Below are 27,500 nucleotides of genomic sequence, written 5' to 3'. Positions count from 1 at the left end.
TGGCAGGGGGAATAGACCTAATAAAGCAAAAGGGTGTCACAGCGGATCCTGGTGGAGCTCTGGCAGAGGGCCTGGCAAGGTTGCCGGTGGAGTCTCTGAGGTGCAGAACTCCTGGTAGGGGGTAGGGAGAGGAACATCTCCCCTATAGGCACCCCAATACTTTTGGGGGGTCAGTAGTTGGCAGTTTGCCTCCAGCAAGTTTTCAACATTTTGCCTTTTGCCTTCTCTCTTGCCCTGTGGACGTTTTCACAGTGTGCTGGGCGCAGAGGTCATCTTCACGTGCTGGTCTTCCCTTCCCTGGCCTTTTGTCCATTTTTCAGTTCTTTTAGAGAAACTTGTAAAGCTGGCCCTGGGGTTCTTCCTTCTTCCAAGGCTGTTGGCCACCTGGCGTGACACTTTTCAGGCCTAAGAGGTTGATGAGGCACAGGCTCTGCACTGCCCTTGCCCTTTGAAGCTCTCGGCTGTCATCTGTCCCCATCTCCACATAGCCCCCCTGATTGGAGGAGAGGGTTCTGGTCTTCCAGGCTTTTACTTCTATAATATTTGGTGACACAAGGAACTTTCAAGCTAAATAATGAATTAAAGACCAGGGTTTTGTTTCCCATCCCCTGTAGAGGACGAAAGTAAACACTTTCCAGTTACACTAGAGAGAAAAGATTGTCTCCCCCAGTCTCCTGTTCCTACCCTATTTCATTCGGTGCCAGGAGGGTGAGGGGAGATGTGCCTGGAGCAGGGTAGCGTTTAGAGCCAGAACGAGGCTGCCTGTTGGCCCGATCCCAGACCACTACTCCCGGTTTGTAGTCAGGAGGAGAAAAGGAAGGGCAAAGGGGGGGCGGTTTTGTAGGAGAGTAGTGTGCAGCCTGGTTCTGAGACAGGCCCAGTCTTAGACCCAGCACTGGGGTGTGGGGCAAATCCATTCAGCCAGCGTGAGGACGCTGGGAAAACCTTGCGGGGCCGCCTTTCCTGAGCAGAGGAAAACAGGCCCAAGGCAGCCAAAAACCCGCTTTATCCAAATTCTCCGAGTCTCCTCGCAAAGTACATTTCTGGTTTCCATGCCTGGCTTTTCCGGACTCTTGGATGATTTTACTCTGGCGGCAGAGCCCCTTCCAGCCTGCCCCCCACCCCACCAGAGGGGAGGCCCCACCTACCTCTAGGACAAGCAGCCGTGATCCTTCCTTTTTCTGCCTACAGTTCTCTATCTGTCCCAGAGGCCGGCCACTGCCTTCTTGTGTCCCTTCTGTGGGACAAGATGGGAGATCTCGGAGATACAAAGTCGAAGTCTGCTTTTGTGGTTCGGTCCAAGACTGAATTATAAAATGCTAGGAATTGGGCAGACTAATTGGGGCCTTTTAAAATTTCCTATGTCCTTTTTTACCCAAGCTGCTGATATGCAGTAGTAAAATAGATACTGAAATATCTGTTAATTTCTGTGTAGGCTGTCAATTATTTGCAGTAACTGTGTATAGTTATTCAAATTAACATGGATATATATATATATATATATATATATATATATATATATATATATATATACATATATAAAATTAGCATGTATCTAGGATCTAAAAAAATAAACCTGGGCCTTAAAGCAAGCAGGATGTGGACAAATAGGATTTTTTTTTTTTTTAAGATAAAGAGACCTCCAAACAGTGGCCCTGTCTTTAAAGATACAACTTCTTGCACTTCTAGATGTTTCACTATTAGCAGGTATGGGCCAGTTAAGATGCTGATCTCAGTCTGGGAAAATTATTTTGTTTCCTGAATACTTTTGAATACTGTATATGTGAGGTTCTGTACTTATTTTTCTATTTTCCCTTAAATAATCCACAAGGCCTCATTTGTTTTGTGGAATTTTGGAAAACCACATGTTTCACTTTCTTGCGACAGAAACAGTCATTTTCCTTAGCTTTTGTTCCCCCGGTCCGGTCCCAGAGCCCTTGTCTTTTCTCTGCTCCCTTTTCCCCTCCATCGTCATCCTTCTCTCTCTTTGCAGTTTTGGCTTTCTCTCTCTTGAGGCTTGGTTTCCCTCTCTCGCTCTTTCTCTCTCTATTCCTTTTTTTTTTTTTTTTTTGATGGCCTGCTCAGTCTTTTCCTTTTGGGAGCACATTTCTCCTAGTGATGGCTGAAACTAGCATGGGTATTTTAGAAGTGTTTCAGTGTAAACTGTTGCTGTTTTTTTTTACATCAAATTCTATATACTCGACAATAACAAGAGAGGCCTCTCCCTCACAAAGGCAGAAAAATTGCTTTCCACAAACCAAAAGCTCGTGAATTTTTAAATTCTTATCTCTGGCTTCTCGGTATTTCTTTTAAATGGGGAAAATAACTTTCCCCCAAAAGTTTCACTGCTTTTCCTTTATTTTTTCCCCTTCTCGTTTTTATTTTTCTTTTCCGCTCACTACTCTCACTAGCCTCACTAACTTCCTTTCCTCTTTGTTTTTGGTTATTTCTAATTCTCATTCTCCTTTCCCCTCTCATTTTCCTCAGAGGCCTGCCTGTCCTTTTGCTCCCTCTATCCTATGAACCCTTGGACTTGTGGGTAACTCAGCCCTGGAGAAATCTTGTGTTGTCTGAGGGTTTTTGTCTTGGCTTTAATCTGGGTTCAGGGTGCTGAGCAACTGAGCTCCCTGCAGGAGAGCAGGGGGCTGCAGGAAGGGAGAAGGGAAGGAGTCTGGGTCTGGGACAGGTAATCTTCCAACAGGAGCCTCCACTCTCTTAACAAAAGGGGGACAGTCCCCCTTTGTCTGGTGCTCCTGAGGGGCGTGCCCAGGGCTTAGAGCCACCACCAGTGGCATGCAGGAGAAGGGGGCTGCATGGGTGGAGGTGTGCCAAGTGTTTCTAATGGAACCTGAGCGAGATTCTTCTCTGTGTGTGCCCACTGGAGAGAGAGGGAGACCTTCTCCCCTCCCTCCCCAAGCATTCGGAATACCTCTTCTACTGGGGGAACTGGGTGAAGGGAGAACACTGCTCTCCTGGGAATCCTCTCTGCTTACCTTCAAGGTTATGGCCCCTGGCAAAAGAAAGACAATTGATGATTGTCCTAGGAAGGGCCTGTTGCTCCTGAGGCTCCACTGAGACACTCCACTGGCCCTCCTAGGTCACTTCTATGTCCAGTCTCTCCACCACTCCCTCGACCTTTGATCCCTCCCTCCATCCAGGAGTGAATCACGGATTTCCTCCTGCTTCTCTAACTTCCATGTGGATCCTTCCATCTGCCATCTCCCCGCCACCTACCTACCGTAGTTGTACCACCAGATTCAGAATCAACCCTTGTTCAGCGAGTCTCTTCCACTCGGCACTGTGGTCTGTGAGACTGAACATACCAGAATTCTCCAGGAGGCTCACGTTGGCCATTTTCTGTTCGGTGTCTAATATTTGGTGTAAATCAAAATACCAGAAAAACACCGCCGTGCCAAATATAAACTCAACTTGTAGTTTCTACTGTTTCATCTCGACTTTAGAAAGTAAGATTGCTTCTCTCAAGGTGGAGAGGCACGGTCTGGTATCTTATGTCACTCAGCTAACATCTTTGGCTAATTGTACTGAAGCTGGTTATTAACATGATGTTAATTATTGAACACCACCCTAAGAGGCCTGTCCAAAATGACATTTGCCTCCCGCTCTTTCTCCTCTAACGGTTTCAGTCAGGATCAACCACGAGCTTACTTCAGACCATTCAGGGCCCAGACTGGAGTCCCAGGTCTGGGGTCCCAGGTGCTGGGTGGCACCTTTCCCATTGTCAGGGTTCAATGCCAGTCCAGGGCTGCACGTTTTGTTTTGGCACACCCCAGGCACTCTTCCGGGAACCTTTTCGCAGAACATAAAGGCCACCAAGCACAGAGTTTCAGATGGGAAAGAAAGGGGCGCCAGTGAGCAGTGACCTTTTTTTCTTTGCCAGCTGAGGGCTGAGCTCACCTGAGCAGAGGGCAGCTGTAGGGATGGTCCCTGAGCAGGATCAGTCTCTCCCTGGTGATGTTCTCATCCTCCTCTGCAATTTGTTTCTTTAATAACTGTATCCTGCTTATTGCCTCTCAAAGGCCTGAGGCAAGGCTGCTCAATAGCCCCTCCCAGAGAGAACCTCTTGGAGACACACTTTGGCTTCCCTCTGCAATGCTCGCCTTTTGGCCTTCCTGGGAGGAAGGCCCAGGTACAGGGACTCCGTGGTGGGCCGCTTCTCAGTGACTCAGTTTCCCCAAGGTTGTCTCAATTTTCCTTGTCTTTCTCTTCTGTTGTTTGCTTTCTTATTTCTCTCCCTTCAGGTTTCTTATTTTATGCTCTTGCACCTTGCTCCATATGATTCAGGCCCTTGAGTCTGAATTGAATTGGGGGAACGATGAGTATTCCCCTCCTCCAACCAAGAAACACTAAACACCAGTCAAGTGGAGGAGACAGAGCAGGAGAAAGCAAAGAATTAAGCTCTGGGTGCTGGGGAGAGGCGTCAGTAGGACTCAGTGTTGGGAAGTAGTGTCCATCTTCCTGCCTTTGTCACTTCTCCCGGGGTTGGCTGTTGTGTTTGTGGCTGCATGGAGTGCTTGTCAGCGGAGTGCTGTGACAGGAGGCTATTTTCATAAACTGTTGCAGTTTCCCGAGCCGAGCTGCATTGCGTTGGCCTCCCTTGTCACCGCTAATGGAGCGTGCGTGGCTGGGTGTGGGCCCAGGGAGGCTGCCGAGCTTGCTGGGGGGCTGGGGAAGGGAGTTGCGGGGTGCTGGAGGCCGCCTGGTCTGGGAGTGCTCCTGTGAGCAGCTGCCAGACCCCAAGATGAAGAGGTGGCTGCACCCTGGGCACCGGGTCCCTGCCCTGGAAGTCCTGCTGGCATCGACACTTTGGAGCTCTCTTTTTTCTCTGTCTATTCATAGCACGGCTCCTGTATGGCCGGGGAGGAAAACTTCCACTCGCCCCTGTGCGATCCATAAATAAAAAAAGAAATAGAACCAGAAAAAGAGTGTGCAGGCCTGAGAGAAAGAGACTGAAACCAAAACACAGAGAGAAGGCGCAGCTGCTTTCCCCAAGGCCTTCTGGGGCTCCTGCCCGCCTGCCCTCCAGCCCGCGGGAGTCAGGCCTTTATTTATTTATTTTTCTGGCTTGAAAAAAAATTGCGAGTCTTCCTCCATCCTAGCCTCCACCCCACCCCACCCACTTCAAATTTTCTGGGTGGCCGCTGCCAAATGGACCCGAGTGGGAGCCTGGAATGAAAAATTCATAACTGCTGGACTTTGCTTGTTCATTAGACGTGAACTTGTCGATTGGGCAAATTGTTTTTGGTCTCCAACTGCCGGGGGCTCTCCCCACCCTCCCTGCTCGCCCGGTTTCCTCCTCCCCTCGGACGCAGCCATTGGCTGCTCCAGGATGTCTCATTGCCAAATAGGTGGATCCTTCTCTCTCTCTCTCTCTCTCTCTCTCTCTCTCTGTCTCTCTCTCCCTCCCTCCCTCCCTCCCTCCCTCCTTCCTCCTCCCCCCCTTTACTGGCTTTGGCACAACCAAATGGATAGGGATTGAGCATGAAAGGGGAGAGAGAGAGGGAGTTTGAGAGAAAAGAAGCAAAAAAAAAAAAAAAAAACACCCCAAAACCCAAGCAGCGCGCGCGGGCGCGCGCGCGGACACACACACACACACACACACACACACACACACACACACACACACACACCATCCACGTCCTCCCTCGCTCTCTCCCTCTTTCTCTCTCTCTTCTTCCCTCCCTCCCTCGCTCCCTCTCTCTTTAGCACGCGTCTGCCAGAGACGGTCTGCAGCCGGTCCGAACTCGTCCCCTTCCCCGGGAATCTGCGAGCTCCCCCTTTGCCGGCGATCAGGCTCAGAGGCGGAGGGAGGCAGCCCCAAGTTTACACCCCTGTGCCGCTGCCAAAGCCGAAAGCCTTTTTCTTCAGCTGCTGCTTTTCCCTCTCCTGGTTTTTGTTTTTGTTTTGTTTTGCACGGGGGGTGGGGAAGGGCGTGTTGTGGGTTGGGGGCGTTGGGAGGTAGATTTTGATTTTTAAATTTTGCATATTTTTCTTTTTCTTTTTTAACTGGAAGAGGATGCACAGGGGGCAAAATTGAAAAAAAAAATTTGTTGGCTTTTGTTTACCTGGCGTGTGTGGCAACTGGCTCGCTCCCTCTCTCTGCTTGCTATCCCTGACCTTTCTTTCTTTTTGCTCCTTTTCAAAAAAAATATTAATTTCCCCCTTCTGTGCAATGGAGCGTGGGGGGGAGGGGGAAGGGTTTGAGAATCCACCCAAGCCCGGCCCCTATTCCCCAGAACACCAATAATAACCCCCTTTAAAACATTTACCTTCCTCCCCTGCTCCTCCCCCTCCCCCCTCCCCCCACCCGCCCCCAACTCACAACTCTGTTGAGTCCAGAAGCTCAGAATCGGGCGTTGGGCTTTGCCGGGTGCTTCAGATCAATGGTAATTATTTATTTTTTTCCAGTTTTATTTTTGTAAACAGAAATCAATTATTATTTAAACTTCAAACAAGCAAACAAGCAAAAAAAAAAAAAACCCGAAAGCGAGAGCCTGGCCCTCTGTCACCTGAGTGCGAAAGAGGGTGAAGGGGTCAGTGGGGACGGGGTGCAGGACACCCCATGTAGCTTTTAACCCTAATGCGGCCGAGACAACCACCTTATTTGTGCTAACAAGAAGTGTTTTGTTCCTTATTACTGTGATTAACATTAATATTGGTGTCGATAACAAAACTGAAATCACATATTTCGAATTTAGATCTGATTTTAAAAAATGCTGGGGTGGATGTTCCAGTTGGAGCAGGAAAAAAGAAAATGAAAACAGGCCGGGGAGGAGGAAGCCAAATCCGTTTCCTCGCTCTCTCGCTGGTGGATGTCATGTTCTCTCTTCTTGGTGGTGGCCAAAAAACCGACTGGTGTTGGGGCGCGAGGCGGCCTCCACACGCCCTGAGTGTGCGTCCACGGGCAGACGTCTGTGCAGACCGGACACCGCGCTGGGGCGAGCTGACACGAGTTCCAGGCTGCGATAGAACATGGAGATGTCATGGGCGCGACAGAGCCTGGCGGGGATACCAGCAGCGTGTGTGTGTGGACGGCAACGTTGTCTGTGCGCGCGTGTGTGAGTGAGTGAGAGAGAGCGAGAGAGCGAGAGAGCGAGAGAGAGAGAGAGAGAGAGAGCGAGAGAGAGAGAGAGAGAGAGAGAGAATAGGTGTGTGCTCAGGCTCCGCATGCCTCTGTCTGGCTGCTGAGGCTGAGATGGGAGCAAGCGGCTGGCTAGACTGGTGGTGGCTCCGGACCACACTTTCCTAGAACAATCGCAAGAGGAAATTGTCTTTGGGGGGGGAGGAGGAGAAGAGGGTTTCTCCCGTACCCCCTTCTAACGCTTCTTTTCTCCTTCTCTCTTTTCCCCTCCTCCCGTCCTCCCTCGCCCCGCATGCTCCCGGCTTGCCGCCTGCAGGATGAGTTCCACCCGTTCATCGAGGCTCTGCTGCCTCACGTCCGCGCCTTCTCCTACACCTGGTTCAACCTGCAGGCGCGGAAGCGCAAGTACTTCAAGAAGCACGAGAAGCGGATGTCGAAGGACGAGGAGCGGGCGGTGAAGGACGAGTTGCTGGGCGAGAAGCCCGAGATCAAGCAGAAGTGGGCATCCCGGCTGCTGGCCAAGCTGCGCAAAGACATCCGGCCCGAGTTCCGAGAGGACTTCGTGCTGACCATCACAGGCAAGAAGCCCCCCTGCTGCGTGCTCTCCAACCCCGACCAGAAGGGCAAGATCCGGCGGATTGACTGCCTGCGCCAGGCCGACAAGGTGTGGCGACTGGACCTGGTCATGGTGATTTTGTTTAAGGGGATCCCCCTGGAAAGTACTGATGGAGAGCGGCTCTACAAGTCGCCCCAGTGCTCGAACCCCGGCCTGTGCGTCCAGCCACATCACATTGGAGTCACAATCAAAGAACTGGATCTTTATCTGGCTTACTTTGTCCACACTCCCGGTAGGTCGCTCCCAGTCCCCCTCACCATTTTATTTTACTTGCTGGTATTTGTTCTGTTTATTGTTCCCCTTCTGTCCAAACCATACACCCAATCGGCCTACCCAGTGCCCCGTCCTGTGGAGGCCTGCGGCACATTTGACGTTGCCTTTTCCCTTTTTCTGTTTACCTCCACCCTCTCCATTCTTCCTCCTTGGCTCTCTTGCCATGTCCCTGATTTTCTTACATCTCCATCTTTGGAGGACTCATCTTACCCAAAAGATGCTGCAGGTCTTAGGACTGGGGCCATGATGTCCCAGAATTACCCATGATGGTGAGAGTTTCTGATGAACACCCCTCTCCAAAAAAATCACTGGTTGCTCTTATTTTAAATGAGTCAGAAGTAGTATTGGGGGGCAGGTGGTGGCTTTCTTGCTGCTTCCCCTCAAGTTCTGGGGAAAAGCCAGATTTGGCACAAGCGGGATGGACAGCAGTTCCGTGGAGAGAGGGGTGCCTAAAACCCCAGGATACGAGACACAATGAATAGAAAAGAGGAGAGAAGGCAGAGGCAGGCAGATTCTGTCGCCCAGGTGCCCAGGCAGGACCTGTTTTGGCTGGGATTTGGCTGTTGGAAAGTAGGAAAGTTATTTGATTTCATAGAGAGTAAAAAGGAGCACGAGATTCCTTATGCTCTCTCCCTTCCCTTTCACCGTGTTTCGCTGAATTGGTAGGACCCCAGGATGGGTGCCCAGTAGCCCTTGCACTTCTGCTGGGGTGGGGGCACAGGCATGTAAGGGAGTGCAGGAGAGGTCTTAAAGAAACAAACAGTCAAAAAAACTAAAATTTCCTTTTCCTTTTGTGTTCCAAGTAGTTACAGTTCTCTATTGCTTTTCCAGTTTTACCCTGCATTTTGGGTCAGAGTGGTTCAGTTCTCCTCCTCTTCCTTTTTCCCCCCCTACTCTTTCCCTTTTTATAATTTCTTTCCGCTTTTGTTTTCTTACAAATTGAAACAGAGATGGCTGGTTAATTTTTAGCCTCCACTCAGCTACGCCCAATTTACTGCCGCCTTTCAAACCTAAACGGGCGGCACTCTGTGATTAAGCAAGGCAGAAGTGTGTTTACATTATGCCCAACCAACTTGTAATGAGAGGGCTACCAAACCTTTCTCTGTGTGTGTGTGTGCGCGCGTGTGTTTTTTCCTTTCCACCATTCCAGTAATTTTTCCCCTTGTTTTCCTTCTTTCTCTCTTTATGCGAATGTAAGAGAATGTGGCTTAACTTCAACTCTAGTGAATGTTCTTTCCCCGTGTGTATGTGTGTGTGTGTGTGTGTGTGTGTGTCTTCCTTCCTGTTCATTCACAAAAAAGAAAAGCGACTGACTTTTCTGCTGTGGTCACCCCCTTGCCTGTTTGGGAAGCTGGGAGGAGCGGTATGACTTAATCCAGAAATGAATTTTTGGGGTGCTTTCAGCATTGCGTCAGGAACATAACCTCAACTGAGATTAGCACTGAGAGTTTGTATGTTGGAGAACTCTGGGGAAGAAAAGGGGGCATTTGAGGTCTCTCTTCTTGCTCATTTTCTCTTGTTCTGAGAGGAGGCGGCTTTGGTAGTTGTTTGGAGGCAGTGGACCCCCCCACCACCCTACCTCCCTCCATGGATCTTTCTAGGCCTGCACCTCACCCTGTGTGACTATCAAGACCCCTCACAAAGAATGAGCAACTGCCAGTCTTCTCCCCCCGTTAGTCCTCTTTCTTTCCAGAAAAGAGACTAAAGAAAAATTTTAAAGTTTGTTTTAAATGCCCTCATTCTTCATCTACACAGCAAGTCAGAGTGGGGAGGGTGTGTGTCTGATAGTGTCAGAGGTGGCTTGGGGAAGCCTTGGAGCCTCAAGCTTATGTTGGTCAGCTAGCTTCTCCATAAGGGGAGTCTGTACCTTCTGATTTAGAACTAGGGCCTCTAAGACAGAAATTAATACTCATCTTCTTCCTGAGCTAGTTTCCTCCTACCCCGCTCTCTAGCTGAGTCCCTGGAGCTGAGCTGTTTTCCTGGCCTCTTATTTTAGGCCAAATTCTTGACTGCTGCCAGCATGGGGCTGAGGTACGATGAAGTGTGTGTGAGAAAGGAGACCATTTCCTGGCCAGCCTCTTGGCTCCTGGACTGACCAGGCAGGTGTTGGGAGAAGAGAGGTGCCCCCGCCTGCCCCCAACTGTAGTGAGATCATTTGCCCAGGAATATGAGTGAATTCGTGCCCCATCTCACCATGGCCATCTCTGTCCGGACTGAGGCCGAGTTCCTTGACAAAAGATGAGTAAAGAACTAAGAATGTTTTTTATAATTTGTCTATAATTCCAGCCCCTGGCCTCTAGAGCGTTTCAATAAGGTTTTTCTTGCTGGAATTGCTTTAATTCAAGTGTGCCTTCCTGAAAGAATGGGGGTGAATTGGTGCGGCCTGAGTCACTACTGGGCCTTGGGTAGGTGGTCTTGGGGTGGTATGGAGCAGGAATAGCTTCTCCAAGTTACCCCAGTTTGCTAGAAAATGTCTTCTCCTGGTTGAGCCCCCAGATGGCATTGATCTGACAGCGTGGCCTTCTCCATGCCCACAGTGGAAGACATGCTCCTTCCTCCCAGTATAAACTGGGGGGCCGGATGGGGGCGGGGGTGTCAAGGGCTCAGACAAGAGTTGCTTTGGACTCTAAAAGAAGTATTTTCTTTCCTTAAAACTGGGCTGAAGAACTCGATCTGGGCTGAGCTGATGGTGCCGGGTTTGATGACAAGCCAACTTGACATGGTGGAAAGTATGGGAGCGTGGCTTTAACTCCAGTCACCATCCTCATCTGTGGCCTTTGCAAGCCCTTGTTTTGCCCCCATACGAAGCTTTAAGAGGTAGCATAGTTGAAAGGGAATAAAGGACGCAAGTGTGATGTCAGGAGCTCTGCTCCCAGAATATGGAGTCCAAAAGGCAGCCCAGAGTATGAGGCGGCCTCCGGGCCGCTGTGAGGGCAGCCTTCTTTCCAGGAAGGAATCTCGCAGTTTGTCTGTCCCATTTAGGAGGGGAAGTTGAGGCAGAGCAGACTCAGAGAGCACTGCCATCGGGAGAAGGAGGTACACTCATGGTGATGTCCTTCCATTGAAAGGGGGTGTCCCAGGGCAGGTGGCCGGAGGTGGAGAGGAGTGTGGGGTCAGGATGCCCTTGCTTGAGTGAGGAAGAATGGCTAAGCTGGTCTGTAAGTGCTGCTGGACTATCTCCAAAGCTTATTCAAGGACCTGAAGATGAACTGGCACCTATATAGCTTCCTTAACGTAGGCCCTAACCTAGGAAAGAAAAACAATCTGAAAGTAACAAAATGTTTTACCCAATGGAAATGTCAGCTTCTTCCCTTAGATCCCTCCACTGGGCCCTCAGTGACGGCTCACGAAATCCAGGTTATCCGGTGGTGGCTCCTTTCTTTAGCTCAGCTTTTTCATTACAAAGTTTCGCATTTCCCTGAAAATAAGACCTAACCAGACAACCAGCTCTAATGTGCCTTTTGGAGCAAAAATTAATATAATACCCAGTATTATATTATATTATATTATCACTATATAGACCTGGTTTTATAGTAAAATAAGACTGGGTATATATAATATAATATGATATAATATAATATAATACCGGGTCTTATATTAATTTTTGCTCCAAAAGACACATTAGAGCTGATTGTCCAGCTAGGTCTTATTTTGGGGGAAACGCAGTAATTCACAGGTAGAAGGAAGCTACCCCACCATTGCCAACAGTTGCCGACTTATGGCCAATCTCGATTATCCATACTCCCCACTGCCCACCCACGCTGGGTTGTGTAGAGGAAAATCCAGGCATCGTAGCTAGTCATCTGTAAATATTTCTGTACGTGTTTCCAAAGATAAGGACTCTTGAAAAATGTAACCGCAATATCACTGTCCCTCCTAAAAATAATCATTAATTTCTTTAGTATGGTCAGATCGTCAGTGTTCACATTTCCTCGATTATCTCCTAATTTTGTTTGTCTGGATCAGGATCCAAATCAGGACCGCATTACAATGGGCTGATCTTTCAAGCCTCATAATCTTTAGGTGGTCCCTCCTCTTTCTCCTTCCTCCTGGTTTCTTTTCTAGCAGTTTTTGGGTTGTTGTCGAAGGAGCCGCATTTGTCCTATAGAGTTTCCCTGTCTGGACTCTGCAGGCTCCCCTGGGTCAGTCCTTGCGCTGCTATGAAAGGAGATTCTGCCTCTCTCCTCGCCACCAGGCCTTACCTGTCAAAGGAAATGGATTAGCACCTGAGGATTTGTCTAAGTGAACTTTTTTTGAGTGCAAGGTCGCCTTTCTCAAGTATAAAATCTCCCTGGTTTTCGCTTTCTACTTCAGGGCTTGGGGCTTTGCAGTGAGCACTGGTCTTTAGGACTGAGTGAGGGCTCCTGATCTGCGTCCTTTCTCTGCAGTGGAGGCCACGTCAGCTGTGCCAAGATACGGCTGTTGCCAGCATTGCACCCCCAAGCCTTTGCTGGACTCCCAGCCCGTCTGGTGGCTCTGGTGCGAGTGCGTGGGAAGGACCACAGGAGCACCAGCTGCCCTGGAGGTGGGGGGCGGGGGGCTAACCCCTACTGTGGCCACTGTGCCACTTCACCCACTGCTTCCTTTTTCAAGGCCCAGAAATGCCATTAGTCTGCGTGTTTGAGGCAGCGCCATCTGGTGCCAGGGCCAGCAAAGAATGCAGGGCCCAGGAACCAGATTCATAAAGTGAGAAGATATACGGATTATCTTTTAACCGCTTTAGAACATCCTGGGAGAGAGATCACTGTTTTTCAGCTTTGGTTGTAAAATTTTTCTATTCATCTAACTCCAAGGACAGTTAAAGGATTAAACCAGCCAATATGTAAAAACACCAGCCGGCACATAGCAGGCAGTGGATTACAGCTGCGATTACTGTTGTTATGATGTCGTGATCCCAAGGCTGTCTTCCTCTCACCTTTACCTGTCGGTCTTATTTTTGTCTTAAGGGACAACCCAGATGTAAGACTGTAGCCTTTTAAATGCTTAAGACAGCTCTCATGGTTCCTTCCCACCCCTCTCCCTAGAAAGCTGTCTCTTCTCCAGGCTAAACTTGCCAGTCCCTCATGCCTCCTGCATTTGACACAGCTTCTCGTGCCCTTGCCATTTTGGTCACCACCCCCGGAGGGCCTCCAAAACTGGAGCAGTCGGTATTGAACACAGAAACTCCGGGTGCGACCAGATCCCAGGGTAGCTGCTACATGATTTTTGGTGCCTTCTAGCTACATAATTTGCGGGCCCACTGCAAAATGAAAATGCGGGGCTCCCAGTTCAAAATGATTAGGAATTGCAACATAACAGTTTTAAACCAAGCATTAAACCAAGCATGGGGCCTGGGCAACTGCCCAGGTCACACACCCATGAAGCCAGCCCAGGTCACCTTTGCTCTGTTAATGTAACATGGGTTCTTGACCCTGGCTGGTATGGGAGGGTGATTGGGCTCAGGCTGGCTTCAGAGGGAGTGTGACCCCAAATTGGAGATCAGAAATGCCCAGACACTGTCCTTGGGCTTAGTCTTGTTGTGGGCCTCCCTTGACCATCTGCTCCTGTCCCCTTTGTCCACTGACTGTCCGCCCAACCAGTCAGGAGTCCCCGGTGGTTGCGAGGCACAGGGGACCTTGGTGGAGTGCTCACTCTGCTGGCTGAGTTAGAAGCTGTAGCTCAAGGCAGAAAAGAACCACCCTTGTCTGAGCTTGAGCTGGCAGAGTGTGGGCCATGGATAAACTAGAAGGGAACTGTATGCCTGAGTATGGTGACCAGCTGTGCTGTGCCGCCCACCCAGAGGAAACGGGGCCACTCTGCAGCAGGAGGGCTGGGGTCCAGACACGCAGAAGGACTTTCTGAGGATTTCGTTTACTTTTTGGCACTGCCAAAGGATGGCTGAATTTTCCTTTATTCATGAAATACGCATTTGGTGAACCTACTGCGAGCAGGGCCCTTCTAAGAATGAGAATCTTGCATGCTGCTGGCAGAGTGTGGGTGAAGGCCTCATGATGACTTCTAGAAGGCGCCATCCTGCAGGCATGAAGTGTGCAGTGATCCATGCTGGAGGAGAGGGAAGACCCAGCAGAGTTTCATCAGGGGCTGTTCTCAGTGGGCCATGAGGAGGGAAGCAGGGCCCATCTGGGCAGCCTTCTAGTATTGCAGAGACCTGGGGAGCCGAGGAAGGGTGGGCGGGAAGGGCAGAGGGCTGTGCCATGCTCTCCCTCTGTCCTGGTGTCCCGCAGCAGCTAGGCAGAGAGGACACAGCTGAAAGTCCCCTTTCCCCCCCCCACCCCCAGGGAAGAAGGTGGCTCCCTCCCTACCCCTTTTTCTCTTTGCCCCATCAGCCCCACCACCCCCCTGTCTCAGGAGCTGCCACGCTTCAGTTATTTTATCCTTCAGTGTCCGATTCAGAAGTCCTTTCAAAGGCCCCAGCCGTGTCAGCGCGGTGCTCGCACAAAAGGCCTCTTTGATTTCTTGTTTGTTTTCATTTGCCAGTGAAGGGGGAGGGGGCAGGAGAGAAAGAGCTTCTGGGTTTTAAAATTTTTATTTGGGTTGCTTCATTCTCAGAGAAATCGGCTCCCTGGAACTCCTTTCTGAGTTGGGGGCTCAGAGGCAAGGGGCAGCCTTCTGGGGAGAAGGCTATGGCAGGAAGTGGGGACAGCCACACCCCCAAGAGCAAGGAGGAGGTGCAGGGGTCGGGGTTAGGATATAGTCATTGATTCACCTTCAAAAGTTATATGCTGGGCCAGAGGGTGGGGAGGGTCAGGTTGGAGCCCCGCTGCTTGGGTAGGGAAAGGTCCCAAGTGCCTGGCACCCAAGGACATTCCCTTAGCAGAGGCCTGGTGACAGCTGGAGGCTGTGAGTAGTCCGGAACCTTGACTTGACCGTTTTCTCTTTATCCTCCCAGATTGTCGTTTGCCCCTTGGTTGGATGGGAAAAGGGTGGGCATCCTTCTCGCATACATGTGCCTCGGAAATTCTTAGTACCTTGAAATACAGGCTGGGGCTCCCCATTTTCCATCAGGGAATGAAGAGGGGCGAGAAGTCTATCTAGCAGCCAAGCGTCCTGCCGAAAGGGTGCCCAGAGGGCCCAGGAGGAGCCCCTGTCCTCTCAGGCTTGCTATCTCACACAGCACTTCCTGCCCCTTCATGATGACCAGAGTGGGAGACTCTTCAGTGTGGGTACCCCTCTCAGAGGACCCAGCTCATGGCTTGTGGAGGACATTGCGGGCAGGCCAGTAGAGGCCCCGCCGAGCAGGGAGCTGAGGCTGAAAGGGAGGCCTGTGGTTTGGGACTAGAAAGACCCAGACCAGTGCCTGTCGGGGTGGGTATTTGAAGTGCATGTGGGTGTGCCCTGACATACAAGTAAGAAGGTTGTCGTGCCCGTGTGGAGGCCTGATTGCTGGGGCTCAGGAAGAGAGTGCCGGAGACTGAGGCTTGGGCAGGTGGTCACGAGCGAGCGTCAGCAACAGGGAAGTGTGCCCACTGGGTGAGGGGGGCTCCGCAGGGCCTGGTTGGCAGACGGGAGGAGGAGGCTGGGGGGCTGAGAGATAGATAAATATAGCTGATGGCATTTCTGATGATAGGTTTTTCTTGGCACCGAGGGCACTGTGGAAAACAGCACGACAAGCGCCTGGCCCCACAGACCGTCGTCGCCATTTTAAGCATGTTTGAGCCGAAGGGTTGTTGGCATTACAGGAGGGTCCCAGCAGGCGTTGGGGCTGTGGCAGGGAGGTTTGGCTGGACTGGGCCTCCCTACCCTGCATGCCTGGGTTCCTTACTCTGTCCATATGGATATCTAATGTCTGATTTTTCTGGCCTCCTGGGGATTCTTTTCTTTAATATTTTGGGGTTGCCCTTTGTGAGCCTGTCTTCCAAGTGACTTGTCCCCCCACCAGCCACTGTGGCCTGTCTATCTGTGGAGGACGTTCTGGCTCTCCTCTTCACTTTTGATGTCTTAATCATGACCTGGCATGTCCCTGCCCCAGGTTCAGGGCCATCGTTGCTCTTATTTTAGGATATCCAATAATTTAAGGGGCTCCCATTTGTCCAGGCTTCCAACAACTGCCTGTCCCCTGTTGATGGAGGAGGGAGCCACCCTTGGTCTCTGTCTCCTGCTTCAATTCCAGTTTTCCAGCAAAGGCCCAGTATGGCCGAGGTCCCATGCTGAGTCTGGTTCATGTGTCAACCACCCAGATTCTCACACCAATTCTAGCTTCAAACCCGTGCTCCTGGCTGTGTGTGTGTGCACGCGCTCAGGTGGCACACAGAGGAGTCTCCATGTGTGTAGTGAGGTGTCGGTGAAGCAGACCCAGAGACCTGGGAGGCTTCCTGGAAGGTGACCTGCTTGAACCACACCTTGAAAGATGGGAGGAATTAGCTCGTTTTTGTCATCTCGCTGAGCCTTTTTGGCCTGCTGGGAGCTGATCGCTCCTCACAATGGTTGAGTGATATAGGCAGGGCAGGTCTTATTATCCCCACCGTCATAGAGAGGTCAAGGCACTTGGGTCACACTATGAGTTTTCAGCAGAAGGATCTCAGGTTCTAGGTCACCTTGACTGCCCTCTGTGGGCCTCACCGCTCTTGAACTTGAACGGGATTGCTGGCCATGGCAGAGTCTCACAGGAGAAAGCCATGTAGGACCCATGGTCTCCGTTGTTCTCTAGGAGCTGTGATGGAGGAGCTGAGCCCAGCCTGAGCCTCAGCTCAAGGGCTTCCCTAGCTGCTGACCAGGTGGCGTGGAGACAGAGAGGGGGCACCTGGTCTGTCCTTGACACTGGCCTCCTCCCCGTCCGCCAGCCCCTTGCCTCCCACCTTAGAGGCAGCATGCTCACATAGACAGGGCAGGTCAGCTAGACACCCCACCCTGCTACAGCCAGCTCAGCTTCTTGGCCCTCTCCTTGGAGCAAGGGGGAGGGCAGGTAGAATGTGCAGGAAGTCTAGGCGTGGGGCCAGGAGGGCTTGGCTGGATCCTGGGATCCCTGATCCTTGCTCTGTCATGCCCTTTCCATGGGAGTCTGCTTGGAATAGCGGTTTGAAATAAAAATGTAGTTGTCCTAATTAACCCGATGATCGATGGAAGTTTTGCAGTAAACTGCTCTTCATTGCCTTATATAATCCTCCACGTAAATTCTCACCCTTGTGCCTTTCTTCAAGTTTGCAAACTCTCCCAACATGCTGAAGGGCTGGGTTGTGAGAGAGGCTAGCTCATGGCTAGAGATTTTCCTGTTTCCGTGGCTAATAAGACAGGGACTTAACCTCTTAACCATTAATAGCAGCTCCCATAGAGCAGAGTATCCCAACCACAGCCCTGTTGACTTTAGTGGCCATATGATTCTGTCATGGGGACCATCCTGTGCAGTGCATGATGGTCGGCTACATCTCTGGCCTTGACCATGAGATGTCACTGGCAACCCTCCACACCAGGTGTGACAACCAAAATATCTCCAGACATTTCCAAGTGTCACTGGGGACAGAATCGCCCCAGCTGAGAACCTCTGGCCTGAGACAAACAGAGGGATTCAGACGGAATGTCACCTGTGTTCACCTCTTGCCTCTCCTCCAGTTTGACTTCATTTACCTTTTCTCACATGGCGACAGAACCTCTGAGTCCCGGATATTCCCCTGCGCATCATGTGTGGTTTTCCCCTTTCTGGGCAGCAGGACCACTTGAGGGAATCATGAGCCCCATCCAAGTCTCCTGCTGAATATTCCTTTCGATATCTTGTGTTGTGTTCTCTCTGTGTGCCAGGGCTGCTGAGCTCGGGACTGGAAGTAGGGATCTGCCACTCCACCAACCCAGGCCTAGTTGGTGAGCCAGGGACCCCATCAAGCCCATCCTAGACCCCAAAGAGCAGGAGGCCTTTGTTTCTGCAGCATGGGATGCAGACATCAGAAATGTCACCTGAGCCAAAGTACTTTTCTTTTTAAATGACGTATTTGATTTTTTAAAATTACAGTAGTACAAGACTCTCTTTGTAAAAAATCCAAACAATAGAGAAATGTAAGAGACAGACAGTCTCCCCAAACTACCCTCCTGTGCCAGAGAGAAACTTCCCAAGTCTGTCTAATTTTTTCATCAATTCATATATCAAATAACTTAAATGTAGAGATAATCTATTTTAAGAGCAGACGGTATGTTTGGACTAATTGAATTGGCTCCATCAAGTGCCACTGTGGTCTTAACTTTTCCCCTGCCCATTCTACCCATGTTCCCATCACCCCAGGTGTAGAGCCGAGGTCCCTGTCCTCTTTTCCCTTGAGGTGACAGTTTCTGCTTGTCCTTCCTGGGAGCAGGGTGACCAGCAGAGCGTATGTTGGTGTCTGAGTAGCCAGGATCCTGCTCTGGGGCATTCCTGGTGGCGGTGTAATGGTGTAACTCCGACAGTGGAAGTTAGGGTTCCAGCCTCAGCCAGCGCTAAGACCCCACCATATAAAATAAAAAGCGCGGCCACCACGAGGCAGGGGTGGCGAGGAGCTGAGGAAAGGAAGGGTTGCTGTGCAGTGGCTTGATTGGCATCAACCAACTTGGTCCCGAACTCTTACCTCTGCAGCCGGCTTTCCAGCTCTTTCCTGGAGAGCCAAGGTGATCCTCTGGGTGGGGCTGACCCTCTACCAACTGGCCTGGCATCTTAAGGCTCTTATAGACCCTATAATCTTCTTCCAGGGGAGGCAACTGCTTGTTTCCTTTCTTAAAAATGGGTGTGAAGTGTCCCTCAGCCTTGCACGATTTATCCCATCATAATTCTTTGTGTCGGGCTTACAGATACTGCAGAGAGAAGAATGTTCTTTCCAGGTCAGGGGCAGGGATAAGACAGGGAAAAGGAATCTGGAGAGAGCTTTGCGGCTGGGCCGGCTGGTCTAGGGTAGGCTGCAGATGACAGGCGGGAGAAGGGTGACACCTGGTGACTCTTCTGGACTGGGCGGAGTGTGCGGAGAGATCTGAGGGTAGAGAAGATCCCTGGAGGCCGCCTGCAGGAGGCCAACTGAGTGCAGCCCTTGGGGAGCGTGTCCTTATTATACCTGCAGATTATATCCCCATTAGCGCATAATTATTATATAATGGGCGTTATTGCATAATGGCAGTTATATAACACATGGCCCAGAATACAGGGGCGGGGGGTGTAATAAGTGTATATCCTCTGGCTATAAATAGTCACCAGCCCTGCACTGAATCTGTGGTCACACCAGAGCCACCTTATAAATACTCGGTGCTGGGCTATAAATTTCTAAGCGATGACGAAGGCAGGCATGGTACCTAGTTAGGCGGAGGTAGGAGGGACCAGCAGCCTCACCCAGCCTTATGACATCATTGTTTCCGTAGTAACAAGAACGCTTCCAGGGGTACCAAGTGATGAGAGGCCTTTAAAGGGAGGAGGCAAATGGATAGAAAGCTTGGGTGGGAGGTGCTGAGCCTGGGGCTGAGTTGGGTGGGGTCCCCTGGGTGGAGGACTGAGTGGGGTGAGACAGGCTATCTACTCTTAGGTGTTTAACCAGAGCCAGGGGAGGAAACTCCATTTCCTTTCATCTCTTCTTTCGAGGGTCTCAGGTCCCCTCCCATGGGTAGCAGATCATGCGACACCCTGTGTCGGGGAGAACAGGGGAGCCAAATGGTCTCTCCCTGTCCTTTCCTCTCCCAGGTGACTTCTTCATGGCTTTGGTCACACTTACGAAGAGGAGCTGAACGTGGGCAAATCAAAGCTCTGCACCCCAGTCGTGGCCTCCCCAGGGCGGAGCTGCGTCCTCTACCAGAGGTTTTAGGCCAATTTCAGCCTTAGTAATATAAGAAATATGTGAGCAATTTGGCGTGCGACTGAGAGAGCCTCGTGGAAGTCATGGCACTGGGAGATGGCGCCCGGGGGAAGGAGGAGACAAGGATAATAATATTTTGGCTGCGGAAGAAGCTGTGGGGTGGGGTTTCGTCTTTGTAGGTGTATGAGAGGTAGTTTCATACAAGACAGTGAAGAGCTACTCTTCCCAGCCCTGAGGGTAGAGAAGGAAATAAAGTTTGTTGGCAGGTGGGGGCAATGGAGTTAGTTGGGAGGGAGGGTGAGTGACCAAATCATCCCAGTTTGCCCAGGAATTTGCTGGTTTCAGCACGGAAGGTCCCTTGTCCTCGGGAAACCCCTCTGTCTCCCAAACCAGATGGTTAGTCACCCTAGAACAGTGGTTTTTCAACCAGGGTCTATTTGGCCCCCAGGGAACTTGTGGCAATGTCCATAGACACTTTTGGTTGTCATGACCAGGGGAGGGTGCTGTTGGCATCTGGTGAGTCGAGGCCAGTGCACAGGACAGTCCCTCCACAAGGACTCATCTGGCCCCAAACGTCACAAGTGGCAAAGCCGAGAAGCCCTGCCTTGGAGGGAGAGTAAGCAGAATCTGCACGTTTCTTCTCAAGACAGCCCTTGCCTCTGCGAGCGGAAAGGCCTCCTGGCCTCTTTGAATTTCTTGCTGCTCTATTTTTTATGATTTGATTGGTTGCGTGTAGTGTTCTGGGGTTGAGGGACCTTTCCTAGGGAATCACGGGGCTTCTGAGAGAGTCTTCCCCCTTCTCAAAGCCCAGAGGCCCTTCAAACCTAAGACAATGCTGAGTGTAAGCCCTGCCAGGAAGCATGGCTCCGGTGTGGATTTTTTGCCTGTTATTTAAAAAAATAATAATGGAAAAATCATTGAACAGCCATCCCTGATTGTCTACCAGATAGTTGCCAAGAGGCAAGACCTATCTGTTTCCCACACCTTTCAGGCCAGCTATTCCTGCGTAGACCTGAGCAGGCAACTTTGGCCACTGGGCCAGATAAAGGAGTTGAATCCCATTCTGGAATGTGGAGTTTGCAGAAATGTGGGTTCTAAGCTACCTGATATCATTTACAGCCGATTACATTGTGCGTGGCATATATGAAATGTAATTGCAAGCCTATAGCGAACACTTTCTTACTCACCTGTGTTTCATGCCTGTTTAATTTACTACATGGCTGCAGTTTGCTTGGCGCCCTCTGGCCCTGACCACATGCATAGTGTGGCCAACTGGGTCACCGTTTCTGCTGGCCTGGACAGGGCCTCAGACAATGGCCAAGATGGCGGTGCGGTCGTCTGGTCTGCACTGGGTAGGTGGCCAGAGCCGGAGGATCAGCTGGGCCTCAGGCTGCCCTTTGTGTGTGTCAAGCCCAACTTTTGAGTTTGGACTTCGGATCGAGGCAGCTAATGAGCAGGGATGGGGAGGCAGGGCCCACAGGTTTGCAGGCAAGGCCCTGCTGCTGTGCCAAGGGGAACTCAGTGAGGAGAAATGCTGGCTTCCAACACAAAGGCCACTGCTCCACTACTTCTCAGGGGATTGCCAGCCCAAGAGATAGGGCCAAATGAGAGGCCCCTGCCCCTAGGATGGGCCAGATTTCTCTCACTTATTTATGGTGTTGTGGTTTATAACGTGGGCCCAGCACACAGAACTCTGGGCATAGTTTCAAATACATGCATTTCTTTTAAATTAAACAACACACATGCGCGCGTGCACGTGCGAACACACACACACACACACACACACACACACACACACACACACACACAGTCTGTTCAAGCCATGCTGCTGCCCAGAAGTAGTGTTCCCAGCCACGTGGGACAGTAACTGAGGATGATGGTCCTGAAGCCACCATCTAATATTAGATTTTGTAACTCAGATTCATTAATATAATTACTCAGATGCCAGCCTGGCTTGGCAAGCCCTCTTGAATTGTGTTCCCCTCCAACAAAGCACTCTGGCTGCAGGGATGCTCTTGATGAGCTCGAACCCCGCTCCCTCGTTTCTGGACAGTGGGCAGAGGCATGTGCTGGCCTCCTTAGTGTACCTTCCCTGGGAGAGGCTGGGCATTCCCATGGTGGCGAGTCCTGCCTTTGTGTGTCTCATCATGAGACATGCCTCTCTGGAGAGTCTGTGGCAGAAGTGAGCAGTCAGTTGGGCGAGGCCCTGTTGGAATGCAAGGTGGCCCCAGGGCTCGGCTGGGGGCTGGGTAATTTTGCTACCCTCCTTGATACTTTGCGTTTACTTTTGTAGGCTTCTCTCACTAGGCTGGTCTCTTGGAACTGGGACTATATTTTATCTGCCTTTGCATCCATCTCTTGCCCAGCGTATAGTTTTATACATAAACCTATTTTGAATATTGAATTACCTTCAGACGAGAAGCAGCCGAGGGTCCATCCTTGAGAGGACACAAAGGCATGAAACGTCATAAACATCAGAAACAGGGCTGATGAATAAAGGGAGTGAAGGCAGGGAGAGTGGCTGGTGTGCTTTCTGAGTGGGCAGCACATGCGGGGAATCCTGACAAATAAGGAGTGGTGGCAGTTTCCGGAGGGATGTGGAAGGCAAGTGAAAAACTATGGGTTAATGGGTTGAAAGGGACTTGGTTTCGCAAAACATTTTTTTCCCTTTTATGGGAATGAGGTGTCAGGAAATGGGGAAAGAGCAGCCCTCTTCCTGGCCCCCTCCTCTACTCCCTGGCCCCTTGTTAGAGGGGTCATTGCTGGGTGGACCACAGGCCCAGCTCAACCCATCCTACCGTTCCCCAGACCTTCCTTTTGTCTCCTTAGCTGTCCTTGCTAGACAGAAGGGCGTCCTCAGGCATCCAGCACACGGACCCCCGGCCCGTGGACCTCCAGCCCACATCCTCTACTGACACAGCCTGTGCCCCAAGTTCACTCACTCCTGACAGGATCTCCACCCATGTCCGATCCTCCCCTTGCTGATAGTCTAGCAGGTGCCCTGCGGCATGGGTTGGTAGGGAGCAGTCACAGTACAGAGCAGTCTGGATTGTTTGCCGTGTGCTCAGAGGCTTCCCTGGCCCCCACCCCTTGTCCCAGAAGCCCTGGTCTTCAGGTCCCTCCTGTGGATGCAGAGGCGGACACATGGCTGGCTCTGCCTGCCCTCTCTCTCCTGAGGATCCCGCGGGCCTCTGCCTCCCATTTGGAAGATGGCTGCCATCCCCTAGCTGGTACATGTACTCCCACTTCTGGTGGTTGGGTTTCGTTCTCAACCAGGAATTATTAGACAAATGCGAGCAGTGCGTTCCTCACACTTGCACACGCGTAGCCACTTCTCTGAACTGAACCACAAAGTCAGCTCTGCTGTTGTTGCTCCTCCACATGTCTCTGACTTTAGAGTCAGTCTCATTAGTTTTTGAGTGAATTCCCAGCTCTCCCCTCTCCACCATACGACTCTGCAGCCAGCCACTTCCTTTCTGGTCCTGAATCTCTTTCTCTGGGCCCCACGTGCCTGTCCTGGACTTTCTTGGAAAGCCGTTTTCCCCTCCAAAGTCCCTCTTGTCCAGTGGAGGGGTGGCCCAGTGCCCAGTCTCAGGAGTGTAGCCTGCGGGAGTGTGATGTGCTGCAGTGTGACGGTGGTTTAGGGGTGTCGCCCTGATTCCTGTTCTGTGTCATTTGGCCTGGCGTCCACTTGAACATGAAAGTTCTGGAGGCGGAGGTCTGCCTGGCTCACAGGAACGCAGCTGGACCCGCAGACGGTGGTTTGCCATCACCTTATTATGTTCTTATACAACTCGGGGAGAGAGTCACATACATAGAGTCGCTCCTCCATGCCCTGTTTTTAAAAAGGTAGTTTTCTGATTGTAAGACTAGTGCACATTTATACCATCATAAAAATACCAAATAAGCACAAGGTCTAGAGGGATACGAAACAATTAGCAAAATTCTACCACTTAGCCACTGTTAACCTTTTGTTGCATTTTATACCTATTCATGTACATATTTTATTTTCTTTAAATTAGAGTGTATGATAGAAACACTTTTGGTGCTAGTTTTAAAATTTAACCCATTGTGTATTCTACCACGTCACAGTTTTTCAAAAACTAATTTTTGGTGGTTTAGCATCTCTTCTTATTAGCTGCACTGCCCCTAATTCTTGACATCTCTAATGACGTCTATCCCCTTTTCATTTTGGAAATGACGAATTACCTTTTATTATAAATGTAATAGTGCTTATTTAAAAAAATACAAACATGCTTTCTAAACATCTGCCTGAGACTTCAGCATGCCAGAGTCGATGTAATCCCTCACCTGTGGAGGCCTTTAACTTGTAAATTCTGCCGGGATGGACATCCTGGAGCACTAAGCTTTGTATCTCTGTTCGCGAGCTTCAGACAAGGCTTCCTAGCACTTGAATTACAAGGCATAGGGTATAGACTCTTCATATAGATTGTTAAATTGCTCTCTGGAAATTTGATGCCCACAGATGGCATCTGAGGGCCTATGCCGCCACATCCCCAGCTGTACCCTGTTCATTCCAGAGCCCCAGAAAGACACTACCGTCACTCCCCCATATCACATACCTATGACCGTGTTTCCCCCAAAATAAGACGGAGCCGGACAATCAGCTCTAATGCGTCTTTGGAGCAAAAATTAATATAAGACCCGGTATTATATTATATTATATTGTATTATATTTATTATATTATATTATATTATATTATATTGTTATACTATGTTATATTGTTATATTATGTTGTATTATGTTGTATTATATTGTATTATATTATATAGACCCAGACTTATAGTAAAATTAGACCAGGTCTTATATTAATATTTGTTCCAAAAGATGCATTAGAACTGATTGTCCGGCTAGGTCTTATTTTTGGGGAAACACAGTACGTACCTAGGAGCCCTGTCATAAGTGAATGTTGTCCCCATCGGCTCACATGTCCCCTGATGGACACATGCTATCGTCTTCTGTAAGAGTTAATTTTGGACTCACCTCACACACTTGCACCCTCAAACTCATGTTTTTATGTGAATCTGAGGAACCCCCTCACAGGCCTCTCTCTGTTAGCACTGCTAGAAGGGGAGGGGTCCACAGGGCCCCCAGCATTACAGTGTTGGTTCCCTTGGGCCAGGAGATGGCAGGGGAGACCAGGGACTGCCTGGCGGTGAGCAGGTGCTGGCCAGACGTTTGAATGGCAGCAGTCCCCCCGCGCCACCTCCGAGGTGCAAGCCCCTGGTGTCCAGAGAGTTCCTGAGGAAGGAGCTGCTGCTGACCCCTGAGGCTACCCTACCCTGAGGACCCTAGGCTTGCCTGGTGAGGTGCGTGTCCTCCTATGATTGGAGGGGAGGTTAAAGGAGTGCAAGCCTCTCCCTCCTTCCATCTGGATTTTGGACTGTCTACACACACACACACACACACACACACACACACACACACACACTGTGCCCCAGACTGCATGACCCAGGGCCAGGACTGTCTCCCCATCAAGTCCCTAGGCATGCATGTGTGAGTGAGTGCTTTCTCAGGTTCCGTCCCTGCTGGCTCTTGCCACGTGTCCCCATATCCGCGTGTGCACACATGTACGCTCGTTGACCTAGAACCTGGCCTTACATCACTTTCTACATCGGTTTGGCCTATCAAGGCTTCAGTGTCTTGGGTCTCTGACGCTCCTCATCCCTCATCCCATCTACTCGATGCTCTGTCTTGCCCAGAACTTGACTGTCCTCAGGACTTGGGTGGTGGGAGCTGCCCCTGAGACCCAGCGAGGAAGCCTGGGGGTGCAGCAGTGGAGGAGATTCTGCCGGGCCGGAGAGGCAACGGAAGCCTTTCTTCCCTCTTCTTGTGGTGGCAGTGCCGGGCATCCGGCTAGAAGGCCTGTGGCTATACCTTCATGGCTGGGATTCGTGTTTACAAAGCTTGGTCTGTTCTCTTCCTTTGTGAGTGCTCCACATGTGTTGCGTTGTGAGTGAGTGTGTGTGTGTGTGTGTGTGTGTGTGTGTGTATGCATGCGTGCACCAGTATGGGTTGGGTGTTTGTGTGTGTCAGTGCGAATCACACCCCAAAGATGTAAGAGGAAACTTTGAAGGTCATAAGGTTCAAACGCCTGTTGCTTTCACAAGGACACAGAAGCCCACGGAGAGTGCAGTTACCAGCCGCCCAGTGACCCAGTGAGTACTCAGATCACCCAGGGGCACAGCTGTCTACTCCAGGCCCTGAATGCCGTGGGCCTGGAGCAAGTAAGTGTCTGTGTCTGCAATGTGCGTACTTGCTGCGGAGTGTCAGGCCCTTCCTGCCCGCTCAGCTGCTGAGCAGCTCCTTTCTGGGGCTCTTTGTGAACCTGCCTCGCTATTAATCTACCTGTTAGTAAAAGAGATTACAATTGCCGTAATTACAGGGCGCTGGTGCTCCACCGGCAGGAGCCCGGCTGAGTGAGAGGAGGGGGGGGGAGACCAGCCCCACAGGAAGTTGCTATTAAAAGCCCTGTGTTTTGATATGATGCAGGGACAACAACCTTTCCCCAGGAGCGGGGCAGGCCGTGGGGTGGGGGACAGGCTAGGGTTCCACTACAGGCTCTGGCATGACACAGGAGGTGAGCAGGGCTGAGGACAGGGACAGCAGAGGAGGCCCTCTGGGGCATCCTGACCTCATAGGCCCCACGCTGAAGGAACAGGCCTTCGCAGGCACAGAATGGAGGAGACATGGTGGCACTCGTCAGGGTGGTGCAGTGGCTGTCTTCTGAGGGGCTCCGCAGCCACCAGCCTCCGTTGATTTGTGTGGACAAACAGAAGTGTCTGTTCTATGCCGGCACTGGCCCAGAGCTTGTGCCGTGTGCTCCTTGGAGAAGAGGACACAGGTGATCTTACAGCACTGGGGTTCTCAGTGGAGGCGATTCTGCCTCTGGGGGACTGCTGGCAATATCTGAAGATATTTCTGGTTGTCACTACTGGGGGTGGGGGTTTCGCTATTGGCTTCTATCTAGTGGGCTGCAGCTAACTGTCCTACAACAAAAGGGACGGTCCCTCAGAGCAGAGAATGACTGTGGGGAACCCTGACCATAAGAGAAGAAAGGACAAGTCAAGCCTGAGGAGGGCCCGAGGACTCCCTGGTGCTGTGTCTGGAGACTTCGGCCCAGGGCGCTCAGCAGGTCTGTCACTAGGCGAGCAGGCACCCCAGGGTGACAACCCCAGCATGTTGACCCCGTGGTGAGTGTCAGAGGACTACAGGCCGTGGACGTTATCATCCACTCCCGTTCCTTTTCTGGCAGGTCCTTGCCTCCTTGGGCAGCAAGAGCTGAGCCTGGATTGGGGCACTTGCCCTTGCTCCCCCTCACACCCGCCCATGTCGTCATTGCCCACTGTGGCCCCTGGGAGTGAGGGGCTCTGACCCTGTCCCTCAGCCTTATAGGCCCCTTTGGGTGGGAAGAGTTGGCAGGAAGGTGTGTAGGGATGAGAAGGGCTTGCACCCTCTCATTCCCATCCTGCAAGGATACTGGCCACAGCCTGGCTTCTCTAGAACACAAATGTGGCCCGGCCTCTGCTCTGAGACATAGAGCTGAGCAGGGCGGAGGCCTTACCAGTAACCCCTAGTGTGCACTTCTCTGGGTACGCACAAGAAGCCTTCCTTCACCATTTGTGCCTGTCCACAGAAGGGGTGCTGCTATGGGCTGGCACTCCTGTCCCCTTCCCACTTTTGTTTCCACCTTTGGCACTATCCTAGGTGGCCCGTGGCAGGACAGGATGGCATTATGGGGAGTGGCCTGCATGCTGA

General features: G+C 51.1%; 1 protein-coding gene across 12 annotated transcripts in view; it reads left to right on the top strand.

Moving 5' to 3' along the window:
- The window catches only part of NFIX (nuclear factor I X), a 94,861-nt gene that overhangs the window by 20,164 nt on the left and 47,197 nt on the right, over positions 1-27,500 (top strand). For 3 of the 12 annotated variants that reach the window (XM_081075546.1, XM_081075552.1, XM_081075545.1), the window contains exon 2: positions 7,416-7,947. In XM_081075546.1, coding sequence (XP_080931672.1) covers positions 7,416-7,947 — 532 coding nt within the window. Of the gene's footprint in view, positions 1-5,582; positions 6,405-6,687; positions 7,042-7,082; positions 7,948-27,500 lie in introns of those variants that run through there. The other 9 variants (XM_081075554.1, XM_081075547.1, XM_081075549.1 and 6 more) reach the window with 9 other exon arrangements.

The sequence above is a fragment of the Rhinolophus hipposideros genome (assembly GCF_964194185.1).
Source record: "Rhinolophus hipposideros genome assembly, chromosome: 16".
Taxonomy (NCBI): Eukaryota; Metazoa; Chordata; class Mammalia; order Chiroptera; family Rhinolophidae; genus Rhinolophus; species Rhinolophus hipposideros.
The sequence above is the reverse complement of the archived record's forward strand: the minus strand, read 5'-3'. Positions and strand labels throughout refer to the sequence as shown.